Source organism: Strix aluco, chromosome 1, assembly GCF_031877795.1.
Source record: "Strix aluco isolate bStrAlu1 chromosome 1, bStrAlu1.hap1, whole genome shotgun sequence".
NCBI classification, from domain to species: domain Eukaryota; kingdom Metazoa; phylum Chordata; class Aves; order Strigiformes; family Strigidae; genus Strix; species Strix aluco.
In genome coordinates this window covers 102,749,022-102,765,951 of record NC_133931.1, presented here as the reverse complement: position 1 = coordinate 102,765,951, position 16,930 = coordinate 102,749,022, and the positions used below count along the sequence as shown (strand labels likewise).

The following is a 16,930-nucleotide window of genomic DNA, read 5'->3' as shown; positions in this document are numbered from 1 at the left end:
TCATGCATTATTTTAGGAGTATGCTGGACTTGTTTCTCTCTGTGGCTAATGAAACACCATTAATTTTGTGGGAGGTTGATTCTACGATGTGGTAATTGATGTATCAAACCAAGTGGCAGAGTGAGCTTTGAAGCTTTGTTTGACCAGGCTGAGTGAGGGCTTGGAGTCTGGCATCAGGGTAGAGCTTTGGATTATTCCAGTTGTGTAAATCTGTCTCCAAGACAAGAATTATTGGTCATTCTTTTTTGAACAAATAAATGATGAAACTTTCAAATTTCTTTTAACAGGTTGGTCACTTTCTCCCTCAGGGATGAGGTAGAGAAGGGAAGGGATGAAGATGGCCCTCAAAGGAGTTTTTTTTGACCCACCTTCATAGTGCTGTTCCTAAAGTATTAATTGTAATGAGTTGTTACTGACCTAATATTGCACATTCACAGAGAGTCATGTTTCTGTTTTAACCTATTAAAGGCCTGTTTCTCATCTCTCTGCTGATATGGAGGATTAAATTATTATGGGTTGAAAAAGAACAGAATGGTTAAATAGACTGCCTGACTCCTATATTTCATTTTAACCCAGAGCTCTGTGGCTCCCCTGTCCTAAGTTGTGCAGACAACTTAAAGGAAAGACTTGTGATGACAACTCAGAGTCTCTGCCAGGGCCTTATGTTCTTGGAGGTGAAAGGGAATGTAGATGAAATATTTATGTACAGTGTGAAAGAAAAAAAAATGCACAAATTCTGAGCATCTCCTGGGTACAGATAAATATACTTCATATCTGGGCTATGTTAGAACAGGATAGGTTGGTTTAAATTCATGTTCCTCTGGGTAAATTTTTTCACTGAAAGTGTAAAGTGGAAGAGTAAACAGCATCCCAGCTCTGTGTGAAGGAGTAGCCGGAGTCAGAAAAATGGTGCTTGAAGCTGTTTATCCTTTTTCTCAGCTTCCTATTCAGCTATATCTATTTGCAAGTCATTGATCTTTTTCAAAATTTGTTTCATGTTTTTTCTCACCCCAAATAGCCGGCTCTGCAAAACTGTCATGAAGTCTCATCCTCTCTGTACCTCAGTTTGTGGTGCAATTTTTTGGTTTGAGTTTTTTGCATTGAACTTAACCTACTTTGCAAGCTGTACATTCGTCCCAGGCAGTATGATGCCCCACAGGTATTTCAGTAGCTTTGTTCAGATCATGTGTTGTGAAAGAGTGTCCTGCAGTTCAGCCCAGAAGATGTGGTGGGAGCTGTAGTGCGGTGGTTGGACACACTGCATGCGTAGGAGAATCTCTGCATCTCCTAGGCTCTAGGTCATGGCCAGACCTAACTCCTATTGCCAGCCTATTCCTAGTCCTTGATTTCATTTTTCCTGCCCATCAGCTCAACAGATTTGAGCTGGAATCCATTGGTCAAGCTGCCTTTTTCTCCTGCCATATACTATTGTGAATAATGAGATTTGTGCTGCCAGAACTCAACTGTTAATGACGTGCAAAGCAGGCAGAGTCAGCTTTGTCTTCCATTATTGTGTTAGCTCCACAGTGGTGACATCTTGTTTTCATTGGTTGAGTTAGCAAGTCTAGTTGAAAACCACATTAAGAAGAATGTCCTGGTTTTAGTCAGCTGTTTTTTGAAGCATGATCAGATTTTTCAAGTTGCGTTTTTGTATAGCGGAATTCTGAAGAGCAGTTATAACCAGGAAAAAAACACATACAAAAGATGTTTAAAATTGACTGAGATATACAGTGGATTCATGCTTGATTTGAACACTTCACACTCAGTCTGTGATGTTCTATGAAAGTAATTCTGATGTCATACTAAAAGATTACAACTTCACTGCAAAGGAAGGAAAGATGCTTCCTACTGGAGCAAGCTCTTGGGGTTTCACATGAACTAGGGGGTAAAGCAGCAAAAGTTTGAGAATTTAATCCAGCTTTTGTATTAAGCCCAGCAGTTACATTGGTGTGAGAGACTCTTCATGAAGTTCAAGTGACATAGCAAATGTTTCTCCTGGGTAGATTTTTGCTGCCTTCTCCCTCAAATGAAACAGTGACATGTTTAGAGCATCTTATTTGAGTTTTGTTTTAAAACATGTTTTGGTCATTATATGGTGGGGGTAATGGAGGTACCTCATGATTTTTGTTCGTGATCCCTGCTCTGTTCTTGGTTTTAAGTATTGGCAACTCACTTTCATCTCTATGTATTTGTATTTGTAGCAAGGGAGCAGGAGGTACTTTGCAAAGCATACCAAGATCCTACACTGAAAAATCCTCCAAAGTACAAATATTATTGCAAAGGGATGTGCTGAAAAAAAAGTAGTGGCGACGTTAGTGAAAGGAAATGAGATTATTTAAGCAGGGTACACCTGCCTTTATCTTGTCTCCTGTGATAAGCCATTTTTGGTCACAAGAAACTATATTATGGCTTGGTTGTAGTGTTGTGCCTTATGTTGGTGGTGTTGTTTCAGGTTCCAGTTGTGAGCAGTGCAGAGAAGGAGCCACGTACCCAGGTGCAGTAATATCTCCCAACTTAGAAACCACTAAAATTATGCGAGTTCCTCATGCTATGTCAGTGTCCGACTGCATCGCAGCATGTTGTGACCTCTCTGGTTGTGACTTGTCCTGGATGTTTGAACAACGCTGTTACATCGTGAACTGCCAACACAAAGAGAATTGTGAACCTAAAAAAATTGAAACTGTGAAGTCCTATCTTACTTTTGTGCTGAGGCCTTCTCAGAGGCCAGCCTCGCTGCTAGGATTTGGGCAAGTGATCCCAAGCATGGTCCACTCTGTGGGACTCCAGAATGAACCGTCTGAGGAAGTGAGTAGCCTGAAGGAGCTGTCTCTGCTTGGGAAAGATCCCAGCCTTGAGGAGATACCAGAATACATTGATGATTATAAAGAGTTGGAGCAGGACCCCTTTCAGGTGAGCATCAAACATGAGCAGAAGGAGAGCACGGATTATGCTGACTGGGGCCTGATGGTGGCAGGTGAAAACAGCTTCAACTCTTCTGTGGGTGATGATGGAGATAACCAGGAAGAGTTTTCTGAAAAGAAAGGGGAGTTTGGGAAGGTGGAAAGCCTTCTGAATAAAAACAGCTCTGAACTGAACTCTGTCACTGAACACTCCACAGAGAGGTTGTCATCTCTCCTGGAGATGACACCATTCCCGGGGAAGACATTTGAAAGTGAAGCAGCTGTTCAACTTCTTGCACAACCTGATGATGCTTTGCAAAAAGAGGTATGTTTGTTCCTCAAGAAGCAGGCAGAGCATGGTGAGGACACTTTGCAATTGTTTTGGTTTTCAAAACAAATTACGTTATTGCTTTGTAATGTAACCCTAATGTTCAGATGACTTACAGTCCTGTTACAGCGTAGAAAAGGCTGAAGGGGAGAGGATTGTCAATAGGCAAATAAATTGTTGAAGGACTTTTCTATCAGATGATAAGGAGCAGAGCTCCTTTTGGGACACTGTGGGGTTTCCTTTTAAGTGTACAGATGAGTGGGCTTGGACCTGGTGTAATAGTATTACAGTATTCTTCCCTTCTGACCCTTGGTGACTTGTTAGAAGTAGTTAGCTGAGCAATCCTAATGGACCCTCTAGTATCCAAAGGCCAAGACCAGTAAACCTCAGTTCCTCCATCAATAAAATTGTGTTGTATGGGTTTCATGTTATTAATGCATAGTGATGTTACAGATGTAATGGTGCTGAGCATGTACCTTTTGTAATACTTTTAAAGAGCAAGGTACATGAGGAGGGACAGTAGCAGTTCTGGACCACAAGGTACGGCAGAATAAAGTGGAGAAGGTGTTTTTGTTCTCAGAAACCTTTTCTTGAGTCTGGCAATAAGAAAAGTAAGTTAAATGTGACCTAAATTTAAAACCTAATTTAGATACTTAAGTAAGATGCACCTGTTCGCTATGCCAACCAGTTTGATTCATTGGGACTAAAGGGACTCTGGTTCCTTAAGAACAAGGTGGGATCAGTTGGAAAGTTGAAACAGGCTGTAAAGTCAACATTTGCTGGGTTTGTCACACACCCCTGCTAGAGGGAAGAGGAAATTAAGCAATGTTAGCTGGATTGCTCTAAGTTCCACCAGGTTTTATAATCAGCAACTATCTATCTCTTGCTTTAAAAATGATAAGTTATTGCCATTACTGCAGGGAAGAAAAATACATGTAAATAAGAAGGTTGCATGAAATCTGTGACGACTGAGGTTCTTGGAGGGGATGACTGATACGGCAGAAGTATGTGTGGACAACAGTAAGTCTTAAGTTACAATCTAACTTGGATGCCATTGCAGCCTAGAGGTGTGGCTGTTTCTGGGCTCTGCTTTGAGATTTTCTAGATATTCTGAGAACTTCTGGGATTCTTGGGGACCAGTGGGAGTGCTGTGAGGAACATGAGTGGTTGCTGCAGCTAGGAGAGGACAGCTAGCAGAGACTGGGACCTCTAGCAGTTTCCCACAAGCTCTGTCAGCTGTTCTTGATCAAAGGGTGCTTTGGACTTTTGCCGTAGCTGGCTCATGATCATGGAGGGTGATGCACCATCTCAGCAGGTGCTAGGGGGAGGCCTAGGAGCTCTGCGTAGAGATGGCAATGAGCACTATAGTCAAGAGTTTATATGGGTCAGGGCTGGCAGGCCAGTTGTTGTGGGCAACATTAGGGTGCATGTCTGCTCCAGACTGCCTGGTTAGGAAGAAGTAGAAGAAACCTTCAGGCAACTGGGAGGAGCCTCATATTGATAGCCCCTGGCCCTTATGGGGGGTTTAAGCCACCCCAATACCTGTGGGGTGGGGGAAGGGCAAGAGAACAGGGCACAAGCAATGCAGGAAGCTTTTGCAATGCGTCGATGATAAATTCAAGTTGTCAGAGGTGACTGTGGAGCTGACAAGAAGAGAGGCTCTGCTGGACCTCACCCTTGCAGGCAAGGAGGGATTGGTCAGGGATGTGGCCATGAGGTGGCGGAGTTCAGGCTCCTGAGAGGGGCAGGAATAAGTCAAAAAGCAGGGTCACATCTATGGGCTTCAGGAGAGCAGCCTTTGGCCTGTTGTGGGATCTGCCTGGAAGAATCCCAAGGGAGACTGTCCTGGAGATAAGTGGGGACCATGAGAGCAGGTTGCTTGTCAAGGATCTCCCTTCTCCAGGCTCAAGATAGCATATGACTTTTATGATTGACCAAGTTGGTCTGGAGTGTATTGGCATGAGTGAGAAGAGATTAGAACTTGGCTCCACATGTATGGAAGAACATTTGATAACAGGTGAAGTGCTGTTACAAGTTTAAAAGTGGGTGCTGCTTCTGCAAGCAGATTGACAACTTTGAGTTCACCTAAAGCATGTGGCAAACAGAGCTGAGCAAATTTGTTCCCCATCTCTAAGGGATCATGTGAATACAGCTTTATGAAAGTTGAGATTTCACATCTTGCAGTGGTAATGATATATATGGCCAAGCCTACTTTGTAAATCTCTACGTTGATATTGCCACCCCAGCCAAAATAGGAAGATTTCGCTTTGTCTTCATGTACTGCCTGTGTGGATGGGAGTTTTACAAAGTGAAATGGAAAGAAACCTGTTTGTTCACTGGGACATGGAGGAGGCATTCCTGTGTGGTTTTATGCTAACATTATGCTAGCACAGCCATTGAAATTCCTGTGGAAAGGCTGAGGTATGAGCTTGCTTCTTTCAGTGTAGAAGGGATGAATCTCTAAAACTGGGTCAGTCTCTAGCCCAGGCTGGTAGTGATGTTGAAGAGCTGATAAGACAACTGTAGTTAGATGATCTGGCGATGCTCTGTTAGTAGAGCTGTAGAGGGTTAATGGGATAACTTTGAAAGCAGGTCCTGAAATGTGTTGTAAAAGCCCTCTATTAACGTAGAGAAAGGTTAAGAATCTGGAGAAGAAGTTGCTTTTGAGAAACTGCCAAAGCCTCTGCAGCCTTTGTTTCCCAGATGGGAATCCTTTGAATTTAGACATTTGTAGAGAAATGAAGATGATGAGCAGTTTTGGTAAATGCCTTTCCCTGGCCTTCCCCAGGTTCAGCTTCAGTCCAGGCACATCTCCTCTGCCCTTCCTAGTCCTCACTCCCCTTCTCTTCCCTTTGGTGAGGTGACAGGTGGCACAGGAGGTTGGGGTCAGTGCATGGCAGTTTCCTTTTTGCCACTTGTTGCTTCTTTCTCTTTTCTACCACAGTTTGTTCCTTCTTACTTGTTACCTCTGCTCCGGCACAGGCTTCTCTGTCCCCTGGGAGGTGTTATGAAGTGCCTCCTTCCAAGAGGGTGTCTCCAGCCTTTCCACATACTCCCTCTCATGTCTCCTGTTGTGCACCCCCCCCACCTCTTCCTGTGTGCCCCTGCTCCCAGTGGCTATTGCCTTTTCTTAACTATGTCTGAGTGGTTGTAGTGTTGGCACATGTTGGCTTGTTTCCATCCATTGCCAAACTGTCTGGGACCACAGCGGTGACTCCTGCAGCCAGTCCCCTGCCACCCAAACCCTGCTGGTTATGCCTAACACAAACTGCTGGCTTGGCTTCAAGTTTTTCTGGTTTGGGAACACCACTTGTGACTCTAGTGGAAAAGATGCTACTTGTGATAAATTCTGGTGATCAGATTTCCTTCTTATGTGTGTCTCTCCAGCAAGCAGACCTTTTAATCAAATCTCATATGGATTGTTCAGGCACATATTTGTGTTTCCTTCTGAAAAACTGTTTCTTTGGAAACCAAATTTTGTTTTTAAGGAAATACTAAGTTTTTATACTGGATTAAAAATGCCGAGATGTCTCCAAGTAGTTTTCTCCCTGGTATATGATCCAAACTACCTCTCAAACTGTGGTCTTTTTGTATAGGTTATGAAAATGTGAAGGTCTTAAAATGTTTTTTTTTGCTAATCGCTTTAATGAAATGCCCTCTGTTTATTGCAAGTTATACAATATTTTTCTATCCTCAACTTAATTCTGTCTCAGCAACTCTGTAGCTCTGTTCCTGGATCCGTGCTGATGCACTCCCTTCTGCAGCTTCCAGACAAAGCTGTTTATACAAGCAAGACAGAACAAGGTGGCAAAAATGTGGTTCCCTCCCTTCATAGTAGTCAGCAGGACGCAGTGTCCTCAGGTGCTGTGTTCTTTGGGGAAGGACCCGGAGAGAGATTTTAAACTGAGACCAGCCAAACGCAGGCCTCTGGAGTCTGTGCCCCAGGAGCATCCTTGCCATAAATGCAGTCAGGTGTAGGGGGTTTCTGTATGTCACTTGGGATAGAGTGTATGGGGTTCGTCACTTAACTGAGTAACTTGGCTTTTGGGTTTACATCAGAGTTCAGAGTGATCTTCTGGATTGTCTCCCTGTAGCAGCTCAGTAACATGAATGGATTTAGAAATCTGTACAGAGTAAATGCTGTCAGGCTTCCCAAGACAGAAATCTGCAGTGCTGCCCATCCTTGAAGTGAGATACCTGTGAAGTAGTTGTCTTTTTAAAATTTCCAGTTAACTGCTGATCTGTTTAGCAAGGTGAGCTTTTTCAGGTCTTAGATTCCAGCTACTGCTGTGTTGATGCAGTGTTTCAGACATGTATTTATTGGGTTAGGCCTGACTTGATTCTTGAGTTCATTGCATTTGCAGGAATAATGGTGCAGTCAAAATGCATAAAGCTCTACCTAAAATGCATAAAGCTCTACCTGAGAAAGCTTAAGTTGGCTGACAGAATATATGTAACTAAGAGAATTTTAACATCTGATTGATATGCCTTCAGAGTTGGAATGAAGTGTAATATCAGAGATTCTCATACCTTACTTTGCCTTTGTTTCAGTTTTGAGGCCTGCGGATGCTGAACAGTCCTGTTTCGTTAAAAATGCATTGACTTGATCCCTAGGGAATGTATAAGACACCTGAAAGATGTTTTGATATTTAGATTTACCTGTCAAAAATGTTTATTTCTTTCTTGAAGTCTGAGCTTCATGTCGTACAGTATGACAGTTTGGTCTTTTGCAGATCCCCAACTACACAATTAGTAGAGGTCATACTTGCTTGAAATCATTAGACAGATAACTGAATGCAGAGAAGGAGAAGGAGACCAGTGAAAGAGCAGTTTTGCTTCTGGCAGAACTGCCCACCATGAGGTTTTCCAGATAAATGAGAGCAAATGGTACTGCAGTTATGTAGTAGTCATCTGTGCAGAGGGACATGGAGGAAACACTGCTGGGGAAGCAGTCATATAAAACATAACACTAGCAGCTCTTGACTCACGAGAGTCCTGATCTGTTGTCTTCAGGAGTACTTGAGGAAGATGCTTCCTTGAGGGGCAAATGTGGGTTGCCTGGAGGATCAGGATGGAACAGGGCAACATGGTTGGGCTTGTCCTTCCCATTCATGAGGGGAGAAGAAAGCACCCAATCTATGGGGTCAGCCAGGGACCAGAAGTGATGAAGGATCCCCCTTGGCATGATGCTGTTGCCTGCACTGTAACTTTGAGCTTCCCCAGGGAACTGCATGACTATTTTTTTCCTTTTGGATTATGGGGATGTTATTGTTTCCTGTTGGAATTCTCAAGAGATTTGCACTCAAGTCAAACCCCGAGAACTGAAGGACATGGGCCCTCATGATTGGTGCGTTTATTTTGTAACAAGCAGTACCAGTTGTACACGTGGGTAAAAGCAAACAATAAAACCACAAAGCCCATACCAACAGAACTGCTTACCCTACTCACTCTCAGAAAGAGTCCTTCTTTTCTTTCCTTTTAGTTCCTAAGGTGGAACTTAAGTTAATCTTGCCCTCCACATCTGTTCCAGTGTATCTCTCAGTAATAGTTTCTGCCCGAGAGCTCAATTTCTGATATTGCCCCTGCCCCAATTATCTGGTGCCTGCTAACGTTCTTAGTTTAAGCTGTCTTTTTGGCTGTGACACCACTTCAGACATGACAGTGCCACAGGGCACCTTTTTTGACTGCAGTCTTGCCTAGGCTTGCTGACTGGAGAGATGTTTGGTGCCATTGCAGAAGAGAGTGTCCCAGGAGAGGTATGTTTGAGATGACTTTGTCCCCATCTGTCCTACAAAGCCAGGATGGCTGCTTCTCAGCTGATAGATTGGCAAAGGGCAAGGAGAGGAGGAAAGCCAGAGGAAGCTCAGAAGAGTACATTTCCCTCAACTTTGGAAAGCAAAGAACACTTTGGTTTGCCGAAGTGTGGTAAAGAAGATCTTTTTGGAAGATGCGGGATGGAGTGAGTATGTAAAGGAGAGCTGTCTCGAGGAAACGCCTTTTGTCAAGGTATGAGGCAGGATGGGCTGGAGGTTCTCTGTGTGCATGTTAATGTTGTCAAGGTTGAGATTCCTGCTGAGAGCCAAAGGTTGACATGCTGAAGGCACTACCTTGGGGGGGAACTGCAGTCTGTGATTCTGCTGTCAGTGTCCCAACTGCTCAGAGAGACCATCTCACCATCTGCATCTTGAGCAGAGCTGGAGATGTGGCCACAAAGGTACTTGCATTGTCTGTGTTATGGACCCATCTGGAGGTGCAGCTCTTAGTGTGGTCCTCAGCATCCTCACAGGGTAGACAGCCACAGTCCCCAACGCTGCTGTCACTGTCCCAGCTGCACAGGGATCTTTTCTCTCTGTCCTTGTTGAAGGCAGAGATGGAGTTGCAGATGACTTCCATGCTCTGTTTCCTTGCAGGCTGGGAAGCAACAGTCTCTGGCATTGGTTTCACGTTCCCAGCTGCACAGGGGGCTTTTCTTCCTGTCCACATCCAAGGCAGAGCTGCTCTGATTTCCTAGGGAGGCAACAGATTGCAGAGTCAAAGTGGAGCACCTGAAATAGAAAGAGAAGCTGAGAACTGGGACTGTTCAGCCTTGAGCAGAGAGGGTTCAGGAGGATCTTACCAATGTATGTAAATAACTGTAGCAGGAGTGAAGAGGATGGAGCCAGACTACTTTCAGTGCTGTCCAGTGACAGGACAAGACAAATTGAAATACAAGGAATTCTAGTTAAACAACAAAAAACATATTTTTCTTTTTTCCTGTGAGGATGGTCAAGCACTGGAACGTGTTTTCCAGAGATGTGGATTCTCTGTCCTTGGAGGTATTCAAAACCTGATGGGACATGGTCCTAACAGCCTGCTGTAGCTGACCCTGCTTTGAGGAGGGGGGTTGGACTAGGCTATCTCCAGAGGTCCCTTCCCACCTCAGCCATTCAGTGATAAGCGTGTGCATTTTGCCAACCTTCATAATCCTGTTCATCAGTTAATACATTATGTATAAATAATAGCAGCATGTTATATCTTCATGTGCCACATATAGTAGCCATAAATGGCAAAATGGTTTTCTCTAGAAGTTAGGTCAGAAATAAGTCTTGAGAGCTTAAGGAAGAACTATTTTCCTATTGAGACTAATGTGTCATTGAAAGGTGATAGGGCCTGAGAGGGGCAAAGTGATGGGCAAAGCTAACACAGTGCTGAGTTATTCCTGCAAAACATGCCATGTCCGTTACTGCAGTTCTGATTTACTAACAAGGTGGGTCCGTAAGAAGAACGCTACTGCTTGGTGAGTGAATTAGGGAGATTTAGGGCATTTTATTAGTGGTGAGGAAATAAGGCATGAGCAAGTCCTGGTCTGAGCAGATACAGTAAGAGGCAAGGATTCTGTTATGGTTGTGTGTATACAGCATGAAGACAATAATGCTTACCACACAGACTTTCTGTCATTGGCTTTTAAAGGTTTATGACTATATTTAGACCTGTTCTACAGTTCTTTATTATTTTGAGAACTGGTAGCTTTAGTTGTATTCCAGGTTACCTCATTTTGATGACTATAGCCTACACTGTTCTGCATCTGAAACTTGGAAAAGGATTAACATTTCTTACAAATCCTGATGGGGAAAAAAACCAGTCCTCCTTTGATAGATACTCTGTGTATGAATAAAACCTTTTAGTAACATAAATCGGTAGGCTCACCCTACATGCTATTTAAAAAACAGCATACCTCTAAATCTGGAAATGTGAAAAATGGTTTGCTTATAACACCTCTTTCCCTATAATTCATTTTTTAGGCTGCTACGCCTTCCTCTTCTTCAGACAAACTGGATTTCTCCCCAGGTGTGTCAGAGAAAACCCAGACTCCCACAATGGCCCCAGAGAATGTCACTGAAAGTGGGGTCATGCTACTTCCCACTAATACTGTGCCATCTGGGCCCATGCAGCAGTTCACACCACCTGCTACTGCTGCTGAAGCAGGTAATGTTTCAACTTAGTTGGAGATCTGAGGGGTACCTGCAGGTTGGACAGCGGGTGGGACTGGCTTTATGACTGTCAGGGTTCCAATCTGTTGTTAGTTACGAGCTCGCTCTTTATCTAAATGTAACATCATCCCATTTTAAACCTGTAGACCTAGAGTAACACTGCAAACTCCAGACCCCTTAGCCAGTTACTTCTGAGGAAAAACTCTGACCAAGTCCATCATTAATAGGAAATTGTAACTCAAGCAAATAGGGCAAAGTAAAAAGCAGAGATTAAGAGCCTTTTCTAAATGGGTTAATTTTTATACTTGGTGAGAATACCTGTGGCTTTCTGAAGCTTCAGAAGTCTCTTCCGGCCGTGCTGTTATTTTTCTGTGACTCTTCAGAACATTGCTCCCTCTCAGAAACTCTTCAGTGGAGTTCCCACTACATATAGTTGTCCGATACCATGCGGCAGCATAAGTGGGACCTGAGGAAGCCTAGCCCTTAGTAGGGAAGAACACGGTCTCTTAATCCTGGGGAAAAAAAGTTTTGTTCAAATTTCGAAGCTGTGAGGAAGCTTATCAGAATTCCAGCTGCAGAGCAAAAGTTTTTATTTTGAAAAGGACATGTTTAACCACCATGTCCCCTGTAGTTATGTTAAATTCTGTGTGTATGTTAGAGTATCTCCTGTCTCCTGAGTTTCCCGCCTCCCTGTGCACCCTGACAAAGGGTTAGAGGGGCTGCAAGAAGCAGAGAAGCACAAAGGTATGTTCTTCTGCATTCCTGATGTTCTGGGAGATGCAGAGAGCCAAGCTCTTTGCTTTCTGATAGAGCAAGTCTGGTTTGGGACGTTCTTTGCACCCTCTGCCAAACTGCAACCTGCCAGTCAGGGTAGTGGTAGGAGGTAACAGGAAGAGATGAGCTACAAGAGATCCCTCTCCAAAGCAATGGATCATCAGTACCATTGATTGTTGACTAGGCAGCTCCTCCTCCTCCTTCACAGGAGGAGGTTGAAGAAGACTCAAAAAAGAGCTTGGAAGAAGAAGCTGAAGGGAAGGTTGTGATGAATCTCACCGTAAGTACTGCTTTGTGCAGGGATTGCCTCAAGTTTGTGTGTTCTCAGCCCTACTGTCTTGGAAGTCTTAAAGACAGTCCCTCTTTCTCTCCTTTGGTCACCCCCCTCATCTAGCCATTTTATTCTCATCCCATGTGGAGGTCAGAGTACAGACCTCCGCTCCACTGGTGTCAAGGGCAACTCCCATGAGCAATTATGGCACCTTGGGTGCATTTAAGTAGCAGTGACAGAAAGTGTGCTGTGAATGTGGCCCTCTCACTTCATTTTTAGACCTGTCAGCTGCCACTGCTGAGTAGCCTCTTGCTCATTTATTCAGTTTGTAAACTCTACATTTAGTCACTAGTGGATGTTGCTTTTGGAGAACCTTTGTTCTGTGGGTTCCCAGTATTAAAAGGAAGACGTTTAAGACCTTTGAAATGTAGGTCTATGGGAACTTTTCCTGAAGTTGTGCTTTGGTATGTTTTTGTTGGGGACTGGATTTGTGGACTTTGGCATTTTTGGAAGAGGAGAGTTTTCACAAATGAGAAGTGGGAGGGTGTTCCTGGATGGCAAGTAGATTGAATGTGCAGTTCAGCTACAAACACCTTTGTCCTGCTATACAAGTGGAATTTTTAAAAGGGACACCAAGCTGAATATTGAGGCATGCCTCAAGTGCCACACAAACATAGAAGTAGTGCTTCTTGGTGAAAGAAGACGTGATACTACAGTTCTAGTATGGACTATGTTACTTTATTTAATGAGGTTTGTTTTGATGCAGGTGGCTTTTTTGTCTTCTGTAATTGCGTATTTTTTAATTCCTGTGCTGCCATCCAATTACTGAAAAAAGGTATAATTCTTTATGCTGAGCAATGTTATCTGTGATGTACAAGAATAATCAGAATGCTTTTCTCTAAAACAGAAGTAGGGGAAATGGCACTTCATATTTGGGGAAGAAGTAAAATCTTGGTTTGGTAAAAGGTGAAGGAGCCGTAGTCACTGTTACAATAGATTATTATTTGATTATGTATTGAGGAGTTGGTTTTTTTTTTTTACTTATCCTTGCCTATTCAGGTGTAGAGTGTTTCTCAAATTTTACTTAATTCATTACAAATAATATTTGAAGATACTAAATTTATATCCGTCCCATCTGTTGAAACATAATGTACTCATTCTATCTTAGATACAGTAAAAGAACTTATTGTGTCTGCTGGAGATAACATACAAGTGATGCTACCCAAAAATGAGGTTGAACTGAATGCTTTTGTTGTCCCGCCACCGCCTACAGGTGAGTTGAATAGCCTTGGCATACAAGATGATGAACACACTACCAACCTGTAAATGCAGACAAGTCCTGAGCTATATGAACATCCTCACCTCGGGATAAAACCATCTTTCTCATCTACTGCTACCTTTTTTGTGGCTCCAAATGCAGAGAGGATTTCCTCCTTTGGATTTTAGAGATAAAATTACTTTTATTTTCAGAACATGAACTCCTTAGCCAGATGGTTCAATAGAAATCCTGTAGTTTCTATCAAAAGATGATGCGGCCCAGGTTATAGCATGTTGCTGTTAAGCATGAGGAGGAAAAGTATGTTCTGTGCAAAACAAACCTTAAAACTACCAGCTTCTGAACTGCAGCAGCAAAAAATATGTGTTTCGTAGATAGCTATGTAAAACCCATTCACTTCATGTGAAGCTGTTTCTTGTGAAGTCAGTTATTTGTGAAGTCTGTTACATCCTTGCTGCTTTACCAAGTTACCACACATAGTGGAAGTTTAACATGTATTTGTACTGCTTCATTTTCCAGGCTTAAACTGATTGATTTCCTACTGGGAAATCAAAAAAGAAGTCATGATTTCCTACTGTAGCATTTTATCTGGTGGATGGTGAGCTTGATTTCTTAAGTTTCCTGGGCTTATCTTGAAGGCAAAGCTGATTACTCTTGTGCTGTGTTATTGCTCCTAGAAACAGCCTACACCTATGAGTGGAGCTTAATCAGCCACCCTGCTGACTATGGTGGTGAAATGGAGCGCAGGCACAGCCAGACCTTGAAGCTCTCACATGTAAGTGTGCTGTCAGCTCAGGCTCATTGTGTTTGTGTGGTCCTTTCACAGAAATCTAACCTGTGGGGAAGGGCACCTTGATTCAAGGAGTTTGACTGACTGCCAGAGTCTCTTCACATGCATGTGTTGCCAAATCTTTACCAGATTAAGTGTCTTTTTAAAGAGTCCTCTAATAACTAAGAGTAAGTGTTTGCTTCGTGTTCCCCACTTCTCGACAGTGACTAGTGGCCATTTGTGTATGTGTTTCTAAAAGGAGCTCTAGGTTTCAGATATCCAGATTTTTCTCTGTTTACAGTATGATTGGCATATTTTTGCATACTGCTTTCGTATACTTCAACATGTAACTGGATTTGTTCTGTGTTTGTCTCAGTTATCGGTGGGACTTTATGCCTTCAAAGTGATGGTTTCTGGTGAAAAAGCCTTTGGTGAAGGTTTTGTAAATGTCACGGTCAAACCAGGTAAATAAGTTGGCTAAAACATTGAAATTAATTTCTTCAACACAAGTAGTTGTACAACATACTTATCTAATACTCTGTCAATTACTGTCTGTCAGGGACACCTGGTAGTCCAGTCATGCAGAGATGTTGCATGTCTTGGTGTCTATAAAGGAAGTAGAGTTAAGGATCTTGCTCACTGTATTTAAGTGCTCTTTGGTCTTGTACCCTCCTCAGGCAAGGCCTGAGATAGCATCATGCCACCCTTTATGGTCCCTGTCTCCAGTACAGCTAGGAGCAGCAATCAGGTGCTGAACTGGCTGTAACTGCAAGTGACAGAACACAGGTCTGATCTAAATTACGCCAGTTAGAAGTGGCTGCAGCGGAAGACTGCTGCATCAGTGCACTGCTCTTCAGTAACCTTTTCTCTCCCTTGTACAAAAAGGACAGCAAATGCTGCAAAGCAGTCAATCCCAGATTTAAGTCACTGGGGACTATTGATCTGTGGAGGTAACAGATTCATTTTGCCTGGGCTTTCCCTACTTTTATTTTTTTTTTCTTTTCCTCCATCTTTCTCACAGCAATCAGAGTTAACCAGCTGCCTGTTGCCGTTGCTTCACCCAAAGTACAAGAAGTTTCTTTGCCTACAACTTCTACCTTCATTGATGGCAGTCGTATGTACTGGACCATCCTGTGCTTATATTCCGTACTCTTAATATGCGGTTACAACATTATTCTTTGTCAGTTACAAGTGAAATTCCTTCTTCTCACTCAGAAGTTCCCTGATTCATGATTTATTTTGGGCATTTGAATCCAGTTATAAGTTATTTAACTAAATTAAAAAAGTGATAAAGTGCAGCCTTCCACTTGGGGATTGAGATACACTGTGTTGGAAACTGCTGCATCCAAACAGCAGCTATTCTTACAGCTTCTTCCTCTCCTGCCCAAAAGGCTCTGTGCCAGTACAGCTGGGGTCATGGTAGAGAGCTGTCACATAGGTATGATGGGCTGTCATAACTGTGTTCATAATTACTGAGAGCAGACATGTTGGAATGTGCAGAATTTGAGACTAATTTTTATTTGTGTGTGTGCGTGAAGACTTTTGTGTTTGTTTAGATAAACCATACCAAATATAACTTGGAATCTGTGGTTTAACAGCTATGGTACATGAACGCTATTCAAATATGCTTGAAAAGATAATTGTAGAAAAACAGTTAGGGATCAGTGCATGAAAGACTTTAGTAATCATTCCAGCAATTGCTACAAGAAACTGATACATTTTTCTTTAATGACTGTAGAAAGTATGGATGATGTGAAGATAGTGAGTTACCACTGGGAGGAAATTAAAGGTCCTTTGCGAGAGCAGAAGGCATCTGCTGACACACCTGTCTTGCACTTGGCTAACCTTGTTCCTGGAAACTACACTTTCAGGTACTTGCACAGATGCTTTCCTTTGGGGTTTTAACTATTTCCATGTTGTCAGCTAAATGTTTGTTTATCTTTGTGCTCACATGTACCTCTTCAAACAAAAAACTTATTTTTCTTCTGCATGCTGTTACCCTTCATTTTACACAGTGGAGAGCCAGCCATAGGGAGCAGTTTTATTAAAAAGTGCTTGCGATGATGTTGTGATACTGGTGTAGTGATCCTTTACAACACAAAGTTATGCAAAACAAGGTATTGGAAATTAAATACTTCCCACTCCCAGCAATAACAACTGTGACAGAACACTTCTTTTTTTCCAGCTTAGAAGCTGACAAGTGTCCTGAGATGAAACTCTGCAGCCAGGCTGTGGAAGTCATCCCCTGAAGGGTGGTGGCAGGCAGAACAGTATTGGGAGACTGATCCTCGCAAGGCATTGTTGTGTGCTGATTTTAATGAGAGTCACTCTGTTCTTCATAAAAGCCTTTGCCTTGCTACTGGTTTCTTCTGTTTATGTGTTGCTGAAGCTGGATTTTGTCCAGACAATGGAAGCAATGTTTGTGGTTCTGGGTGCTTTAATTAAAATCAGAGTTCATTTTCTGAACTGTTTAACTTAAACCCTAGTCTGCACAGAGGCTTCCCACTGACCCAGCCTGGGTTATTTGGCTGCCAATGGGTAACAGCCTACCAGTCAATATATTATGTATCAGTGTAGCATCAGCAGAATGTTGAAGCCAGTGTACATATATGTTAAATGTAGTACACTGCATAAGCCTCACC

At 42.8% G+C, this 16,930-nt stretch overlaps 1 protein-coding gene across 2 annotated transcripts in view; it reads left to right on the top strand.

Moving 5' to 3' along the window:
* KIAA0319 (KIAA0319 ortholog) overlaps positions 1–16,930 on the top strand; it is a 62,098-nt gene that overhangs the window by 20,362 nt on the left and 24,806 nt on the right. For both annotated transcript variants that reach the window (XM_074829651.1, XM_074829660.1), the window contains exons 3-9: positions 2,453–3,225; positions 11,010–11,193; positions 13,412–13,516; positions 14,197–14,294; positions 14,665–14,752; positions 15,310–15,402; positions 16,027–16,159. In XM_074829651.1, the coding sequence (XP_074685752.1) occupies positions 2,453–3,225; positions 11,010–11,193; positions 13,412–13,516; positions 14,197–14,294; positions 14,665–14,752; positions 15,310–15,402; positions 16,027–16,159 (1,474 nt within the window). The remainder of the gene's footprint in view (positions 1–2,452; positions 3,226–11,009; positions 11,194–13,411; positions 13,517–14,196; positions 14,295–14,664; positions 14,753–15,309; positions 15,403–16,026; positions 16,160–16,930) is intronic.